This window comes from Hemitrygon akajei, chromosome 3, assembly GCF_048418815.1.
Source record: "Hemitrygon akajei chromosome 3, sHemAka1.3, whole genome shotgun sequence".
Taxonomy (NCBI): Eukaryota; Metazoa; Chordata; class Chondrichthyes; order Myliobatiformes; family Dasyatidae; genus Hemitrygon; species Hemitrygon akajei.
The window spans coordinates 112199328-112216755 of NC_133126.1; the positions used below are offsets into that span (position 1 = coordinate 112199328).

The following is a 17428-nucleotide window of genomic DNA, read 5'->3' on the forward strand; positions in this document are numbered from 1 at the left end:
GTTCAAAATGATTAATATTAATCTTTTAAATAATTGAAAAATAGCATGATTTCTAAATATTGTCATTGTACCTCTAAATGTAACAAATGCCAACAGGAAATTGTAAGTTTTGGTGCACATTCATAAAAAATGAGGGAAAGGAAGATAATTATGCTTCACTCTCAGTGAGAGATTTGTTCCTGAACTAATGATCACATATTTTCTGCTCCTATAATTAGACTTGACCAAGTTCATCACTGAAAATAATGGCTGACATGATTATTCATGGAGGTGGTAATCTACATAGTATTTACTGTTATCACTGTTCAGTCACAAACAACAAAAACTATATAAGCAGAGTGAAGCCAAGGTCAATTAGCCTAACTGTTTACTATCCAAATACTAATGTGTACACCGCTTCTGAGAGGATTTCTAAATGTACCATCCAATGTCACGTATTCTCATTATCATCTAGCCGACACCAAGCTGCCAGGAGACATTTTCTTAGAAAACATCTCACTACTCTCAGGTGTTTAAAAAAAATCATTCTCTGCTTCATTTGATAGTAAAGATAATCATTTTGTATAATTTTTTTAAAAAAATTGGGTATAAGTTGAAGGGTGGAACTACATGTCATCTTAGGCATGCATGTCATGGGTTTGCCATTGCTAATTTGGGAAGTTTCATTGTGAACATTACTGATTATCTTAATGCTAGGGAATGAAAACGGAATGTTATGGAGGTATCACAAGAATACTATATCAAATAACTAGTGTCAAAATATTTATTCATAAATGAGTCCTTCGCAGTTTTCAAATTTAGGTTTCATTGGGAGACAGTAATATAACGTAATACAGCACAGTACAGGCCCTTTGGCCCACAATGTTGTGTCGACCCTTAAACCCTGCCTTTCATATAGATAGATACTTTATTCATCCCCATGGGGAAATTCAACTTTTTTCCAATGTCTCATACACTTGTTGTAGCAAAACTAATTACATACAATACTTAACTCAGTAAAAAAAGTGATATGCATCTAAATCACCATCTCAAAAAGCATTAATAATAGCTTTAAAAAGTTCTTAAGTCCTGGCGGTAGAATTGTAAAGCCTAATGGCATTGGGGAGTATTGACCTCTTCATCCTGTCTGAGGAGCATTGCATCGATAGTAACCTGTCGCTGAAACTGCCTCTCTGTCTCAGGATGGTGCTATGTAGAGGATGTTCAGAGTTATCCATAATTGACCGTAGCCTACTCAGCGCCCTTCGCTCAGCTACCGATGTTAAACTCTCCAGTACTTTGCCCATGACAGAGCCCGCCTTCCTTACCAGCTTATTAAGACATGAGGCGTCCCTCTTCTTAATGCTTCCTCCCCAACACGCCACCACAAAGAAGAGGGCGCTCTCCACAACTGACCTATAGAACATCTTCAGCATCTCACTACAGACATTGAATGACGCCAACCTTCTTAGGAAGTACATTTGACTCTGTGCCTTCCTGCACAAGGCACCTTAAATTCCATCATATACCTGTCTAGTACTCTTAAATTTTACTAGTGTATCTGCCTCCACCACTGACTCAGGCAGTGCATTCCACACACCAATTACTGAGTAAAAACCTTCCTCTAATATCCCCCTTGAACTTCCCATCCCTTACCTTAAGGCATGTCCTCTTGTATTGTGGAGTGGTGCCCTGGGGAAGAGGCACTGGCTATCCACTCTTAATATCTTGTATACCTCTATCATGTCTCCTCTCATCCTCCTCCTCTCCAGAGAGTAAAGCCCTAGCTCCCTTAATCTCTGATCATAATGAATACTCTCTAAACCAGGCAGCATCCTGGTAAATCTCCTCTGTACCCTTTCCAATGCTTCCACATCCTTCCTATAGTGAGGCAACCAGAACTGGACACAGTACTCCAAAGTGTGGCCTAACCAGAGTTTTATAGAACTGTATCATTACCTCGCAACTCACTATCCCCCAACTTAGAAAGCTAACACCCCATAAGCTTTCTTAACTACCTTATCTACCTGTTGAAGCAGCTTTCAGGAATCTGTGGACATGTACCCCCAGATCCCTCTGCTCCTCCACACTACCAAGTATACTGCCATTTACTTTGTACTCTGCCTTGGAGTTTGTACTTCCAAAGTGTACCACCACAAACTTCTCCGGGTTGAACTCCATCTGCCACTTCTCAGCCCACTTCTGCATCCTATCAATGTCTCTCTGCAATCTTCGACAATCCTCTACACTATCCACAACACCACTAACCTTTGTGCTGTCTGTAAACTTGCCAACCCACCTTTCTACCCCCACATCCAGGTCGTTAATAAAAATCACGAAAAGTAGAGGTCCCAGAACCGATCTTTGTGGGACACCACTAGTCACAACCCTCCAATCTGAATGTATTCCCTCCACCATGACCCTCTGCCTTCTGCAGGCAGGCCAATTCTGAATCCACCTGGCCAAACTTCCCTGGATCCCATGCCTTCTGACTTTCTGAATAAGCCTAACGTGTGGAACCTTGTCAAATGCCTTACTAAAATCCATGTAGATCACATTCACTGCACTACCCTCATCTATATGCCTGGTCACCTCCTCAAAGAACTCTATCAGGTTTGGTAGACACGATCTGCCCTTCACAAAGCCATGCTGACTGTCCCTGATCAGACCATGATTTTCTAAATGCCCATAGATTTTATCTCTAAGAATCTTTTCACTTTCCCACCAGACGCAAGGCTCACTGGTCTATTACTACCCAGACTATCTCTACCGTCTTTTTTGAACAAAAGGACAACATTCGCCTCCCTCCAATCCTCTGGTATAATTCCTGGGGACAACGAGGACATAAAGACCCTAACCAGAGGCTCAGAAATCCCTTCCCTCGCCTCATGGAGCAGCCTGGGGAATATTCTGTCAGGCCCCGGGGAGTTATCCGTCCTAATGTATTTTAACAACTCCAACACCTCCTCTCCCTTAATATCAACATGCTCCAGAATATCATCCTCACTCATATTGTCCTCACCATCATCAAGTTAACCTCTCATTGGGTAAAGAGGTTTCATCTTGTAAGTTGCTTGAAATTCATGTTTTTACAATTGCAATAGTTTTTTTCCAATTTGCAATATTTCAAAGTACCCCGCATGTGAAGATTGGGTATATTTTTTATTTGTGGTGGAAAATTGGATGGGCTTTTGAAAATCCTTTGGCAAGAAGCTAGTGGAACAGTGCCCACATTACAGAAACTTCTTAACCTTCATAAGGTTCCTATCAAAAGGAAGGCAAAAATTTATTGAGTCGTGGCTTTACAAAAGCTCAATCTGAGTTTCTCTCTCTTCACTATTTCTTGCTCCAGCTCTTGGTTAATCCTGGAACCCATCCTAACAGACTGTGCATTTCTAAACTGATGTTGATGCACGAGTTACTTTTAGAAAGTGCCTTCTCCACATGCTATGAAGAGGAACTGTGTGACTTACAATTGGGGAACAGGTTTTGATGAGCTGAGTTGCTTTTATTACATTTTCTTATGGTGTCTCTGTCATTCATCCAACATAACTATTGTCATTGTACTCTCAGAAACAGAAGAGCAATCTTCCCTCAAGTTTGTTCCACCAGTCAGGTAGACTACAGATAATTTGCACTTCAATTCCATCTTCTGGCATTATCGCTTGATTCTACAGATAAATGGCATATGGTATTCTACCTAGTGATCTGCCTCATAGGTCCAATAACAAAGTGGATTCTGACCATCTGCATGAAGATTGCAGACTCCAATACTGCATAGGTCTCCCTTGGATACTCTGGTTTACTCCACTCCCAAAGATATGCAGGTGATTAAGCTAATTGGTGACTAACTTACCTATAGATTGGTGTGAGAATCAGCACAGTATTAATTAATGTGGTTGTAGATGACAGGAAAACTAAGCGTGAGAATAAGATTGAGAGGACTGCTCCAAGAGTAAATAGCCTGTCATATGAAAATCTGTAATCCACAGAAATGATCATCACCATTAGCCTTATATAAGAAAGCTGAGATCTTCACTGCCACCATAAACAAGTTGTCCTTCTAAGTGATATTGTCTAACCTGATTTTCTTGAATAGCCAAATCATTTAAAAAATCATATCCTTAATTTGCATTTTCCAGAAACCATACAGTATGGGAGGAAGTGATCCCAAGAGATCACCGAATACAACTTCAGTTTCAACCCCAAATTAAGTTCAGTACTGAATTTGCCTTTGTGATTTTTAGTTCTTAGATTCATTGACTATTACCGTAATCTTTCACTGATAACTTGCCAATCTGAAAATGACCCAGTCACTGATTATTTTGTTAGTAAGCAAATGTATATAGGTCTTCCCCAGGTTATGAACACCTGACTTGATGTACAACCGAATTATACAAACAATTGTTCAGGAAACCACCGAGATGGATTTTCTGGTAGCTGCAGAACTGTAAGACTCTCTTGTCTTGTGGGAACTTGTGAATTGTTTGCATTACATAGGTTACAGAATGTAAACCTGTTGTAACCAAGTGGAACTTGTACCTGTTTTAAAGTGTCACCTTGTATACCAGGTAGACCTCAATGCCACCTTGTCCTGAAACTCTTATATGGCATCTTAGCAAATGCCTTTCAGAAATCCCAATATTCCAACATTAATTTATCCAAATATAATTTACCCATTCATTAAAAGGGCTATTTTCAGCTATTAGAATAGCACCTAATGTCTGGCAAGTGGCAAGAGTTGAGGAACTATCATTGGTGCATGAATACTGCAGATGCTGGAAATGCAGAGTTAAGCGCAGAGTGCTGGAAGAACTCTGCAGGTCAGGCAGTATCTACGGAAAGGAATGAACAATCGACATTTCAGACCGAGAACCTTCCTCAGGACTGGAATGGAAAGGGGAAGGAGCAGCTGGGGGTAGGGGAAGGAGTGGCAAGGTTTATCCCACTGGGTACGAAAAGCTTGACCTTTTCAGATAGGAGTGGACATATGAATAGCAAGGTTTAATCAGACAATATTGTGCACACTATCTAGAAAGCCTGAACAATTGGAGGAGAAGATAATTTTAGCTTTTTGTAAATCACCTTTGGGGTATTCATTTGTCATAATTATTTCACCCATAGTATGTTACATAAAAGTAAAAACAGATTTACTTGATATACAAGTTTATGATATTTTGGTGAAGAACGTACATGAAATAAAATTGTTACAACTGAACAGTTATACAAGCCTATGTTTTATTATTGCTGCTTCATCTTCCATTACGTCAATAGATTTCCTGATCCATATGTCAGAGCACTGACAGAATCCTGGATCACCAAAAACATTCCAGAGAATTCCAACATGGTAACTAGGTAATACTGAAATGGTTAACAGTTCAAAAATGCCTAAAATTTTACATTTTAAAAAACAAAAGTAACAGTCTCATCAGTATTATGGCAGTATAAAAGCTTTATAAACGGGTCACAAGTACATCAGCATGAAAGTACAAAAAAGTTGTCAGAAAACACACACTCTCCACATGAACCGCCTCCACATTAAATGGAAGTAACTTCTATTATTACAGAAATATTGTATCCAGGCCTTCCCTTTTTTCCCTTCCTGGTACGGGCAACCCCCAAGTTACAGCCATCTGGGTTACATAAATTTGCCCTTACTGGATTCAGAAATCACTATCAGAAATTTGAGCACAATTCATTAATAGAGTTTATGACAAAGTAAATAAATAATTTATTAACTCATTTCTTAATACATGAGCAGACAGATGGTGCTGCTTCAAGTTATGGAAACCATTTTCAAAGAATGCAACCTTCCTGTAGCACGGGGTCATCTGTATACAACTACACAGGATTTTAATCCCAATCCCCCATACCTAAAATTAAAGGACAAAACAATCTGAAATAGCATAAGAGCCAGGCAACAAAGTATGAAGGTTCATCTTGTTTCACAAGTTACACATTAACTCGTGGCACCAAAAAGAAAGGTCAACTTTCTAAGGCAGTGTGTTCCACACCAATACACATTAAAAGCTTCAATAAAATCGATTTCAACTGTTGATTGAGAAATGTGCATAGACTGGGTGCTATATGGAGACTGATATCCAAAGATGACACTTTGAAATGTGAATAGGTACATCTTCACCTATTTAATACTTTTCAAATACAGGGAAGGCTGTGGTAAATTCCTCCTTCCTCTGCTCAACCAATACAATTTGGCTACTTCTGCAATTGTAAGCATCTTATCAAGTTTACAGCATGTCAGATGTTGGTACTAGCTGCATTTGACTTCCTAACTTAACCAAATTCTCAGTCAGAATGTCTTGATAATAATTTTTTCATAACTGACACATACAATTTCAGGTCTGGGACTCTTTTCTGTTGAAAGGTCCCAGATCTGTAGCATTACTGTTTTCTCTTTCATTAGATGCTGCTTGACCTGCATGTCCAGCATTTTCTGTATTTATTTCATTTACAGTACAGTTTGGTTTTCAAGCAGCTATGCAATTAGCTGGTTAAACAAAAAGGATTACACAAATATAAAAGTAAAATTTAATAAACCTTATGGACTTAAACATACAGGACCTCATTTTTAAGTACAAGTGTGTGGAATTCAAAAGAGATAGTAGATTTATAATGCTGTTTTTTTAACATCTTTTTGACTTGCCAAGACAACTCATTTGTCAAAGATCTGATAATGCACCATCAAAAGGATAAATATATTTCTTACAGTAACAGACTCCTAACTGCACACGCTTCGCTAGATTTCAAACATGGCAACATGAACTTCTTTAAGCTAAGTTTCCACTGTGACACCTATCCATACCTTAGACTCCTGAGTGGTAGGCATCAACTGTTAATCATCAAATCTGTAGATCTGAACTGTTGCCCTCCCACCTTCTAGTGCTCTTCATACAGGAGTATTTAACCATTCCAACAAAGTGGGAAGCATCCAACCTGATCAATCCTTGGAATTTCATCTTTTAGCACTTCTGGTTACTCAATTAATAAATCTAGCTTAACATCAAGATTTACAATGCACTTGTGAATGCAAATACAAATTAAAAGTATGCTGTCCACCATCGAGGAACAAAGGAATTTACAGTATGTCAACAGATCTCCAGAAGTACCAAGTTAGGTAATTAAGACATACAGTACCTACTGCCTGAGGCATGCATTATGAGGGAAAGTTATGCTGTAACTGTATAAAACACTAGACAGCTCAGAATACAGAGTGTAATTCTAGTCACTATATTTGCACCATAGTATCATGTTGATGATTATAGGAAAACAAACAGCACATGCCAGAGCTATACAATTTTAATTATTACAAAAGACTGCATAAAGAAACTTCAATCAAGATTAAATTCTAAAAGCCCTGAACAAGGATAAGGGAAAACCTACTGCCTCTGACAAAACCATTCAAATACTGTGGTGTAAAATTCTAGTAAATTGGTAGAATTAGAAAGGAATTTTCAAAGTTGGAAGTCAACGTCTTAAAGGATAGTGACTGAAAAACCCTCATAATACTTTAAAAACCTGAATGAGCACATTAAGTACCCTAAAACTATAGGCACAAAATAAAATCAGCCTAAAATAGTTTTTTTCCCCATGCATGAATATTGTAGCAAATTACTTTCCTAATGTATATTTCTACAAATCTGGTGATATAAAAGTCCCAAATATTTTAGTATGGACGTATGTCTTTAAACCCTGCATAACCCACAATTCAACAAAACTGAAAAGCCAGTTTATTCCCTTAATTCCCAATCTATTTCAGTGGAATGAATTCAGGAGGCACACTTTATAAAGAGATTCAGACAAATTTCTTCCAAATTCATGATTTAAAATTCATGTACTTTCCAGCATTCAGGAATTAGCACTGAAAAAACCTCCAAGCTTCAAAAGTCTAATACTCTCATCTGCTAAATACTGCAATCATTCAGACATCATTGTATTTGAAGCATCTGAATCTGTAGATAATAAGTTGTGAACACATCCAAATACACCCAGTCTGCAAATAAAGAAACCAACAGCTATCGAGCACCCTCAGGCAAGAACCTGTCACTGATCACCAAAATACATCAGTTGAATAATATGCACTATGTTAATTCTGAAATGCCAATGAACTATTTTGAAAGTAACAATTTCTAGTTGAAAAGTAGAAAAGACCACCTTAAGGTCTGATATTTTGATGCTGACCAATATCTTTTAATCCTACAATGAAAACATCCCAGAATGAAGATCATCCCAGAATCACTCAGAGCTGGCTGACAGGATCAATCAACAGCTACTAGTGGCTGAGGCAGGTACAACTGCAATATTTAAGAGGCATTTAAAGGGAAGAACTCAGAGGGCTGTGGGCCAAATGCAGGCAACTAGGACTAGCAGGAAGGAGGCTGTGGGTCAGCACTGATCAGTTGGACCGAAAGGCTTGTTTCCATGTTATATTACTCCATGACTCTATACTAGCTTTGTTGCAAAGATATACTCTTCTACAAATCATAACAGGAGCAGTTCCACAGTAGTGAACAATGGTCATGCTTATCGTACTTGAAGATGGTACATATACTTTGTCTCATCAAGTGATTAAAAAAATGATATTTCATGGACAAATTCTTAACATAATGAAGCTACAGAGGAAATGGTTGAAGCTGTACTGCACAATGGGATCAGAAGTACGGTATATCATTTCCAGAAACAATGCGAAAACGGTATTAAATGGTAACTGCACTGACAATACTATGACAGTGTTGCTGCCCAGCTCTGAAAGTTATAACACCACCACTTGGAAAACAATTGCTTCACTGTAAAAACATCGCTGGAAGGAATTAGATTGAAAAATGTACCAGCGAGAAAATTAATAGCCAAATTATTCCTCCGGATTACAGGATCATGCAGACAATCTTCAGTTATTAAAATTTAATTTAAGCATTACCAAAAACATATTTAAAGTTCTCAAATTACTTACTTACATTTTAAGACTACACATTGACTGTAGTTTTAGCATGCTAATTGTAGAGATGCAGCTTCTGTCCTTATTCTCCACATCATTACAGCACAATAACCTCTAATAAAGTTTAAAAAAAAAGAAACTGCAGAACTGCAATATCAAGATGAAATAAATTAAGACCAAACATGGAGATACGCTTAAACCATTGCCTGCCTAACTGAATCATGGCCTAACGCCTCCAAATCAGGCTCATATAGACAGTATATGCTTCAGAACAAAGTAGCAGCAATTCATGAGCACTGATCTAAAAGGCACCAAATTGGCCTTTAATTAACCTATCATACCTCGGAGGATTTTCTGTTCCAAGTAAAGATGAGGGACAATATAACATCAAGACCATTTTTTTCCTCTTAAAAAGCATACAGCGACCTGCAGCACGGTTAGAAGGTAAAACTATTGTGCTCTACCTCCACAATTTAAAAGGTTCCAAGCTACCTTTAGTGACAAATTAGACAAGAACAGTTAAACAGTGAAGCTTTTAACCAATTTTGACATAACCAGCATCTACTATTATATACGGACTGGCATCAAATCTTGGTTTAGTCCTCCCAAACTTATGAAAGCAGCTAGTTGTACCAACAGTATTGATTATAATTCCTTTATAATCAAAAATGTTCCAATACTAGTGGCTTTTACACCCTTAAACTGTGTTGTAAATACTTTTACCAAGCTGTGGAAAGCTTTAACTTTATGAAAGATACATTGGTATAAAATCATCAAGAAATGTGGACAATGCTAAAATTATAATATATAATAAAAAGTGAGAATAACTTCAAAAAAATTGCAGAAATAAGGTTACAACACTGCAATGTGAACTATAAGCACTTGAATCAGCTGCCACCACATGCTACCAGGACCACATTCTCTAGACTTCAAATCCTCCTTCACCACTGCTTCAAGGCGGTGGAACTTCTCATTATTTGCCTGTAACATGATAAAATTGCATTTTAGAAATAGTGCAGATTCAAGGGTACAAGTCTAAGATTATACATCTATATTTTTTTAATCAACATAACTTCCACCAAATTAAACAATTAGGAACAGGAGTGGGCCACTGGCCTTTCAAAATTGCTCCACTATTCAGAGATTATGGACTGATTTTCCATTTCAGTCTCCAAATCCCTCAATCCCCTTATCTAGAAATCTTGATTTGTTTTGAATGACCTCAATGACCAAAGATTGACAACCATTCAGAGCAGAAAACTCAAATATTCACTGGTTGGAGAATTTTCTGCTCATGTGGGTTCCAAAGGGCTAAGGGTGTGACCTGAGTTCCACACTGTTCATCTTGAGGAAGCATCACTCCAACATTCTCCCTCACATCCCTGCGATCTTGAAAGGCGACAGATCTAGTTACTGGCCTATGCTTAAATTTGTAAACAGAAGCCATTCTAGTGGCACTCTTACTTTCAGTCAATTCCCTGAAATTCATCACATTTCTTTCACATCTGTTTCAAAACACATTGTTGCTACATAACCTGAGGCATCTGTGCCTTTGTCTTATTTTCTTACATAGCTTTCTGTAGCTTAGATCCTAATTAGAGCTTAAACCAATGGCAATGTCTTTGTTTACTGTGCATTTATTCTTTTACCACTGCTCTGTTGAGTTTCCCCACTATGCCCCAACTCAAAAGTATTTAATACATAGAAATATTTTAGAAAGAATCACAGCTCCACTTTTTCAAAACCACAGGTGTGTAAGAAAAGAAATGCCTCCAAACCAAATATGATTGTAAGGGGCTACAAAAATATCCAATTCTCCATTCTTTCACAAGATTTGCTATTCTATTCCCACATTCCCTTTAATCTTTTAACAATTTACCATGCTGTCCCACATAATACTTTGCACCAAGAATTACCATCCCATTGGTTCAATACACTCTCAAGTTAAAAGCTGTTTCGACCTGCAGTTTCCATACCTACATGACATATTTGCAGCATGAACTATACCATGGTCAATCCTCCTGCATCAGCTTATAGCTTTCACATATTGGTACTCACTCTTCAGTTTAGGCATGCTGACTGGAGTCTCCTTCTCCACCTGGTTTCTGCATTTGCATCTGCATTTGAGCCTGCATCTGGGCAATCATCTGTTGCATGCGGCGTAACTTATAGAGAGAAGTAAACAGGTTATCACTTCAGCTGTGAAAATTTTCCAAAATGCACATCATAGTTATGTAGTTAGTGCCACCTTCCAGTGAGATGATAGGAAACCAAAACTGGTGACAAAAGGTCACTTAGGAAGACTCCTGTTGGGACTTTGAATTGGTTTATTATAGTCATGTACAGTGAAAACCATCTTGCACTGAGGTAATAAAAGGTGAAACAATAAGTGAATGTTGAATAAAATGCAACAGGTACAGAGAAGGTGCAGTGCAAGTGCATCTACTGGCACATGATCATAATGATTTAGGACAACAGTCCATTTTATCTGTACTAGGGAACTATTCAATATTATTACAACAGCAGGGTAGAAGCTGTCCTTGAGCCCAGTGGTACACGCTTCCAGGCTTTTGTATCTTATGCCCGATGGGAAAGGGGGAAAAAAATATCCGGGTAGATGGGCATTTTGATTATGCTGGTTGTTTTACTGATGCAGCGAGTATAGACAGAGTACATTGAGGGGGACAAGTTTCTGTGATGTACTGAGCCGAGTCCACAACTCTCTTTTGTTTGCTTACAGTCTTGAGCAGAGCAGTTATCATATCAAGCCAGATAGGATGTTTCCTGTGGTACATCAATAAAAAAAATCAGGTTGTAGTCTATCTAGACGGAACACGAGGTGTTGCTCCACCCCATCACGGCGCATGAGGCAGCCATAGACCAACATGTCAGAATGGGAATGGGGACAGGAATTAAAATGGTTGACCACCAGGAAAATTCCACTTTTGGCAGACGGAACTAAGGTACTTGACAAAGTAGTCCCCCAGTTTACGTTAGGTCTCACCAGTGTAGAGGAAGCCACATCAGGAGCAACGGAAACAATAGACAACCCAACAGTTTTGCAGGCAAGGCATTACCTCACCTGGAAGGACTGTCTGGGGCATTGAATGGCGGGAAGGTAACAAGAGGTTGGACAAACTTAAGATTGTTTTCTCTGGAGTGGCAGAAGCTGAGGAGAGCTCTGATAGAGGATTATGAGAGGCTTAGGAAAGTAGACAGATAGAAACTTTTCTCCCCAGGGTGGAAATTCTAATACCAGAGGGCATACATTTAAGGTGAGGGGGGGTAATGAACGAAGATGTGAGGGACAAGTTTTTTTTTAAAAAGCACAAGGTGGTGAGGTGGTGGTGGAGGCAAATGCAGGGACATGTAGGCAGACGGGATTAGTTTAGTTAGCCATTTGATACCAATTTAATTGGTTTGGCATAACATTCTGGCTGTACTGTCCTAAGCACTATGTCACTTCCCTCAGTCACTGGACGCCATGAGATCAGAATCTGGTGCAGGTTCCAGATCCAAATTATTTCAATAGGGATTCAAATCCCTTTTGACGAAGAGTTTCAATGCTGGAAGATTAACTGTATCTCTCCACAGATGCTGGGTGACCTGTCAGTATGCCTGCATTTTCCTTTTATTTTGGGTTTTTGTAATTCTATTCTTGCAGGCTTGAAATAAAAGCTATTTCAAACCTGGCAAGCTATCTTCCTTACTCTTCTTTAATGTTTTTAATTACAAGTTTGTTTCTGGACAATGTCCCAAGATAGGAGTGTGGGTGCAGAGGATTTCACCACTTACTCCCTTTGCAGGTATGTTGAGACTACAATCATTATTAGCAACTCTCAACAGCAGGTTGAATAAAGCATTGCCTGGTTTATTAATTTAAACTGGAATTATTTTCAATTGCTCAGAGGCAACTACACCCCTAATACACTCAGACTTGTTAAGAAAAGAATAGGACACTAAGCTGATAGTATTAAAATGCTGCAATGCTGATCAGTTTCCTTAATGACGTCACTGTGTCTGGATATTAGTAATTCCTGAGAACCGTGCTCAAGGAAAAGCAAAGTGATTTATAAGAACAAAAGGAAAGTACAAAAAATTATGTTTGGTTGCACATCCTACCTCAGCCTCCTTTTCCAGTAGGATTTGGTCCTTATCCTGAGGTTGTTCTTCCCCTTTCCTGAGAAACAGTAGAGTTTTAAACACACAGATCTATTCCATATCACAAACCTCTATTTGAATCAGGATCCAGCACTGATGGTACAACAACATGATCCTCAAGCTGCTACCTTCCAATAAAAAACTTAACTAACATTGCCCCCTTCTGGACAATTGTTGCACTTTGTTTCAGAACTTCATGTTAACTTTAATAAGCCAATCATGATGGGTAGAACGACAGAACCAAAAACGTATATAAAGTTAAAAAGCAAACCAGACCATCACTGGTTTTTAAAATACTGGCAGTCCAACCCCATCTTTTAAGCTCTTTTTTTTTTATAAAAAAGGGCAGCATGAGATATCCCAATGACTCTGAAATCCAAATGAGTTTGCCAAGAGTTAATATTTACAGGTTTCACATCTGCACATCATCACAATGCTTTTAGGCAAGTAGGGAAACTCTTCCCAAAGAATCTACAATTGTTTTCAGTGAGCTTCAGACAGAATAATTGCATATTTGTTGGATTATTCAAGGTGTGAACTTAATGATTAAATGCTATATTGAAGGACAATATTAAATCCAATACTTCAAAAAGCGATTTTTTAAAAACCCATGTTTGGAACCTGCTCCATATAGTAATAATGGTTAAATAAATATAATGTAAATTATCCCTCAAGAATTGAGCAATCTGCACCAAAACAGCTACAACTTTACTTAGAAATGGGAAATCCCATAGAAATCACGTTTCAACATTGCCTCTCGGTAATGGCATCTCCAGCTGGCCAAATGTAGCAATATTTATACAGCATGATATCTAAACTTAGGAAACAAATCCAATTTTGCTGACACGAGTGCAAATATCTGACACTGTAGGTGACAGCTCTGAACAACTCCTACTGAAGTACCAGACCCAAATAATTATGTGGATATATCCCACAATTTGGCTATATGCTATACCTCCAAGTACATTGATTGAATGACAAAAAACACAAATCATTGATAAAATATGGAAACAAATAAATTCACATAAAAAGAAAGCAGGAGAATGAAAAAAGTATTAAAGTATAAAGTGATAAGAAAAAGTAGTGGGAATATGATCTGATCCTGTCAGACTGTACTTCCATCTCCAGAGCAATAGAACTACTATATCATAAGACCATAACACATACAGTGGCATGCAAACGTTTGGGCACCCCTGTCAAAATTTCTGATACTGTCAATAGTTAAATGAGTAGAAGATGAACTGATCTCCAAAAGTCATAAAGTTAAAGATGAAACACTCTTTTCAACATTTTAAGCAAGATTAGTGTATTATTTTTGTTTTGTGCGATTTTAGAGTGGAAAAAAAGGGAAGGAGCACCATGCAAAAGTTTGGGCACCCTGAGAGATTTGAGCTCTCAGATAACTTTTACCAAGTCTCAGACCTTAATTAGCTTGTTAGGGCTATGGCTTGTTCACAGTCATCATTAGGAAAGGCCAGGTGATGCAAATTTCAAAGTTTTATAAATACCGACTCCTCAAACCTTGTCCCAACAATCAGCAGCCATGGGCTCCTTAAGCAGCTGCTTAGCACTCTGAAAATTAAAATAAATGATGCCCACAAAGCAGGAGAAGGCTATAAGAAGCTAGCAAAGCATTTTCAGGTAGCCATTTCCTCAGTTCATAATGTAATTAAGAAATGGCAGTTAACAGGAACAGTGGAGGTCTGGAAGACCAAGAAAACTTTACGAGAGAACTGCTGTAGGATTGCTAGAAAGGAAAATCAAAGCCCCCGTTTGACTGCAAAAGACCTTCAGGAAGATTTAGCAGATTCTGGAGTGGTGGTGTACTGTTCTACTGTGCAGCGAAACCTGCACAAATATGACCTTCATGGAAGAGTCACCAGAAGAAAACCTTTCCTGCGTCCTCAGCACAAAATTCAGCGCCAGAAGTTTGCAAAGGAAATCTAAACAAGCCTAATGCATTTTGGAAACAAGTCCTGTAGACTGATGAAGTTACAGTAGAACTTTTTGGCTGTAATGAGCAAAGGTATGTTTGGAGAAAAAAGGGTGCAGAATTTCATGAAAAGAATACCTCTCCAACTGTTAAGCAGGGGGGTGGATTGATCATGCTTTAGGCTTGTGTTGCAGCCAGTGGCATGGGGAACATTTCACCGGTACAGAGAAGAATGAATTCAATTAAATACCAGCAAATTATGGAAGTAAACATCACACCGTCTGTAAAAAAGCTGAAGATGAAAAGTGGATGGCTTCTACAACAGAATAATAATCCTAAACACACCTCAAATTCCACAATGGACTACCTCAAGAAGTGCAAGCTGAAGGTTTTGCCATGGCCCTCACAGTCCCCCGACCTAAACATCATTGAAAATCTGGATAGACCTCAAAAGAGCAGTGCATGCAAGACGGCCCAAAAATCTCACAGAACTAGAAGCCTTTTGCAAGGAAGAATGGGCGAAAATCCCCCAAACAAGAATTGAAAGACTCTTAGCTGGCTACAGAAAGCGTTTACAAGCTGTGATACTTGCCAAAGGGAGTGTTACTAAGTACTGACCATGCAGGGTACCCAAACCTTTGCTTCAGGCCCTTTTCCTTTTTTGTTATTTTGAAACTGTAAAAGATGGAAATAAAAAAGTAATCTTGCTTAAAATATTAAAGGAATGTGTCATCTTTAACTTTATGCCTTTTGGAAATCAGGTCATCTTTTACTCGCTTAGCTATTCACAGTGACAGAAATTTTGACCAGGGGTGCCCAAGCTTTTGCATGCCACTGTAGGAGCACAAATAGGCCATTCAGCTCATCTAGTCTGCTCCCCCATTCTATCATGCTTGACTTATTATCCCTCTCAATCCTATTCTCCTGCCTTCTACCCGTAACCTCTGATGCCCTGACTAATCAAGAACCTATCAACCTCCACTTTAAATCTACTCAATGATGTGGCCTCCACAGCCACCTACGGCAATAAATTCCAGATTCACCACCCTCAGTCTAAAGAAATTCTTCCTCATCTGTTCTAAATGGACATGTCCCTGCACTCAGGCTGTGAACTTTGGTACTAGACTTCATCACCACAGGAAACAGCCTCTCAATGCCCACTCTATCTAGGCCTTTCAATATCTGATAGGTTTCAATGAGACCCCCCTCATTCTTCTAAACTCCAACTAGTAGAGGCCCAGAGCCAGCAAACACTTCTGTGTTAACCCTTTCATTCCTGGAAAATTCTTGTGAACCTCCTCTGGACCCTCTCCAATGCCAGCACATTTTTTCTGAGATAAAGGACCCAAAACTGCACACAGTACTCCAAGTGCAGTCTGACGAATGCCTTATAAAGCCTCTTTGCTCTTATATTCTAGTCCTCTTGAAATTAATACTAACATTGCACTTGCCTTTCTTACCACCAACTTAACCTGCAAGCTAATCTTTAGGGAATCCTGCACAAGGATTCCAAGACCCTTTGAACCTTTGATTTAATTTGCTTCCCACTTAGAAAACAGCCTACACCTTTATTTTTTTTCTACCAAAATACGTCAATACACTTCCTTACACTATATTCCATTGCCACTACTTTGCCCATTTTTCCGATCTAAGTTCTTCTGCAGACAGTCTCAACACTACCTGCTCCTCCAACTACTATGTATTGTCCGCAAACTTGCCCATAAAGCCACCAATTCAGTCATCCAAATCATTGACATATAATGTGAAAAGAAGCAGTCCCAATACCGACCTCTGCGGAGCATAACTAGTCACTGGCAACCATCCAGAATAGGCTCCCTTTCTTCCCACTCTTTGCTTCCTGCTAGTCAGAAAATCTTCTATCCATGTTAATATCTTTCCTGTAATACCAAGGGCTCTTATCTTTTTAACTAGCCTCATGTGCAACACATTGTCAAAGGCCTTCTGAAAATCCAAGTATACAACAGCCACTTATTATCCTTTGCCTATCATGCCTGTTTTTACCCCTCAAAGAATTCCAAAAGTTTTGTCAGGCAAGATTTCTCCTTAAGGAGACCATGCTGATTCTGGCCTATTTTATCATGTGCTTCCAAGGACGCCAAAACCTTACCCTTAATAATGGACTCCAAAATCTTCCCAACCACTGAAGTCAGGCTTACTGGCCTATAATTTCCTTTCTTCTGCCTCCTTCCCTTCTGAAAGAATGGAGTGACATTTCCAAATTTCCACTCCTCTGGAACCAAACCAGAATCTAGAGATTCTTGAAATTACTAATACCTCCATAATCTCTTCAGCCATCTCTTTCAGAACCCTGGGGTGTATTCCATCTGGTCCAGTTGACTCATTTACTTTGAGACCTTTCAGCTTCCCAAGCACCTTCTTAG

The 17428-nt window shown here is 38.8% G+C and overlaps 1 protein-coding gene across 3 annotated transcripts in view; it reads right to left on the reverse strand.

The window, feature by feature from the left end:
• Positions 1-5200: 5200 nt before the first annotated feature.
• Positions 5201-17428, reverse strand: part of septin2 (septin 2) — a 90372-nt gene continuing 78144 nt past the window's right edge. For all 3 annotated transcript variants that reach the window (XM_073040592.1, XM_073040590.1, XM_073040591.1), the window contains 3 exons: positions 13055-13112; positions 10991-11097; positions 5201-9913 (listed from right to left, as the gene is read on the reverse strand). In XM_073040592.1, coding sequence (XP_072896693.1) covers positions 10999-11097; positions 13055-13112 — 157 coding nt within the window. In that variant the 3' untranslated portion in view covers positions 5201-9913; positions 10991-10998. The remainder of the gene's footprint in view (positions 9914-10990; positions 11098-13054; positions 13113-17428) is intronic.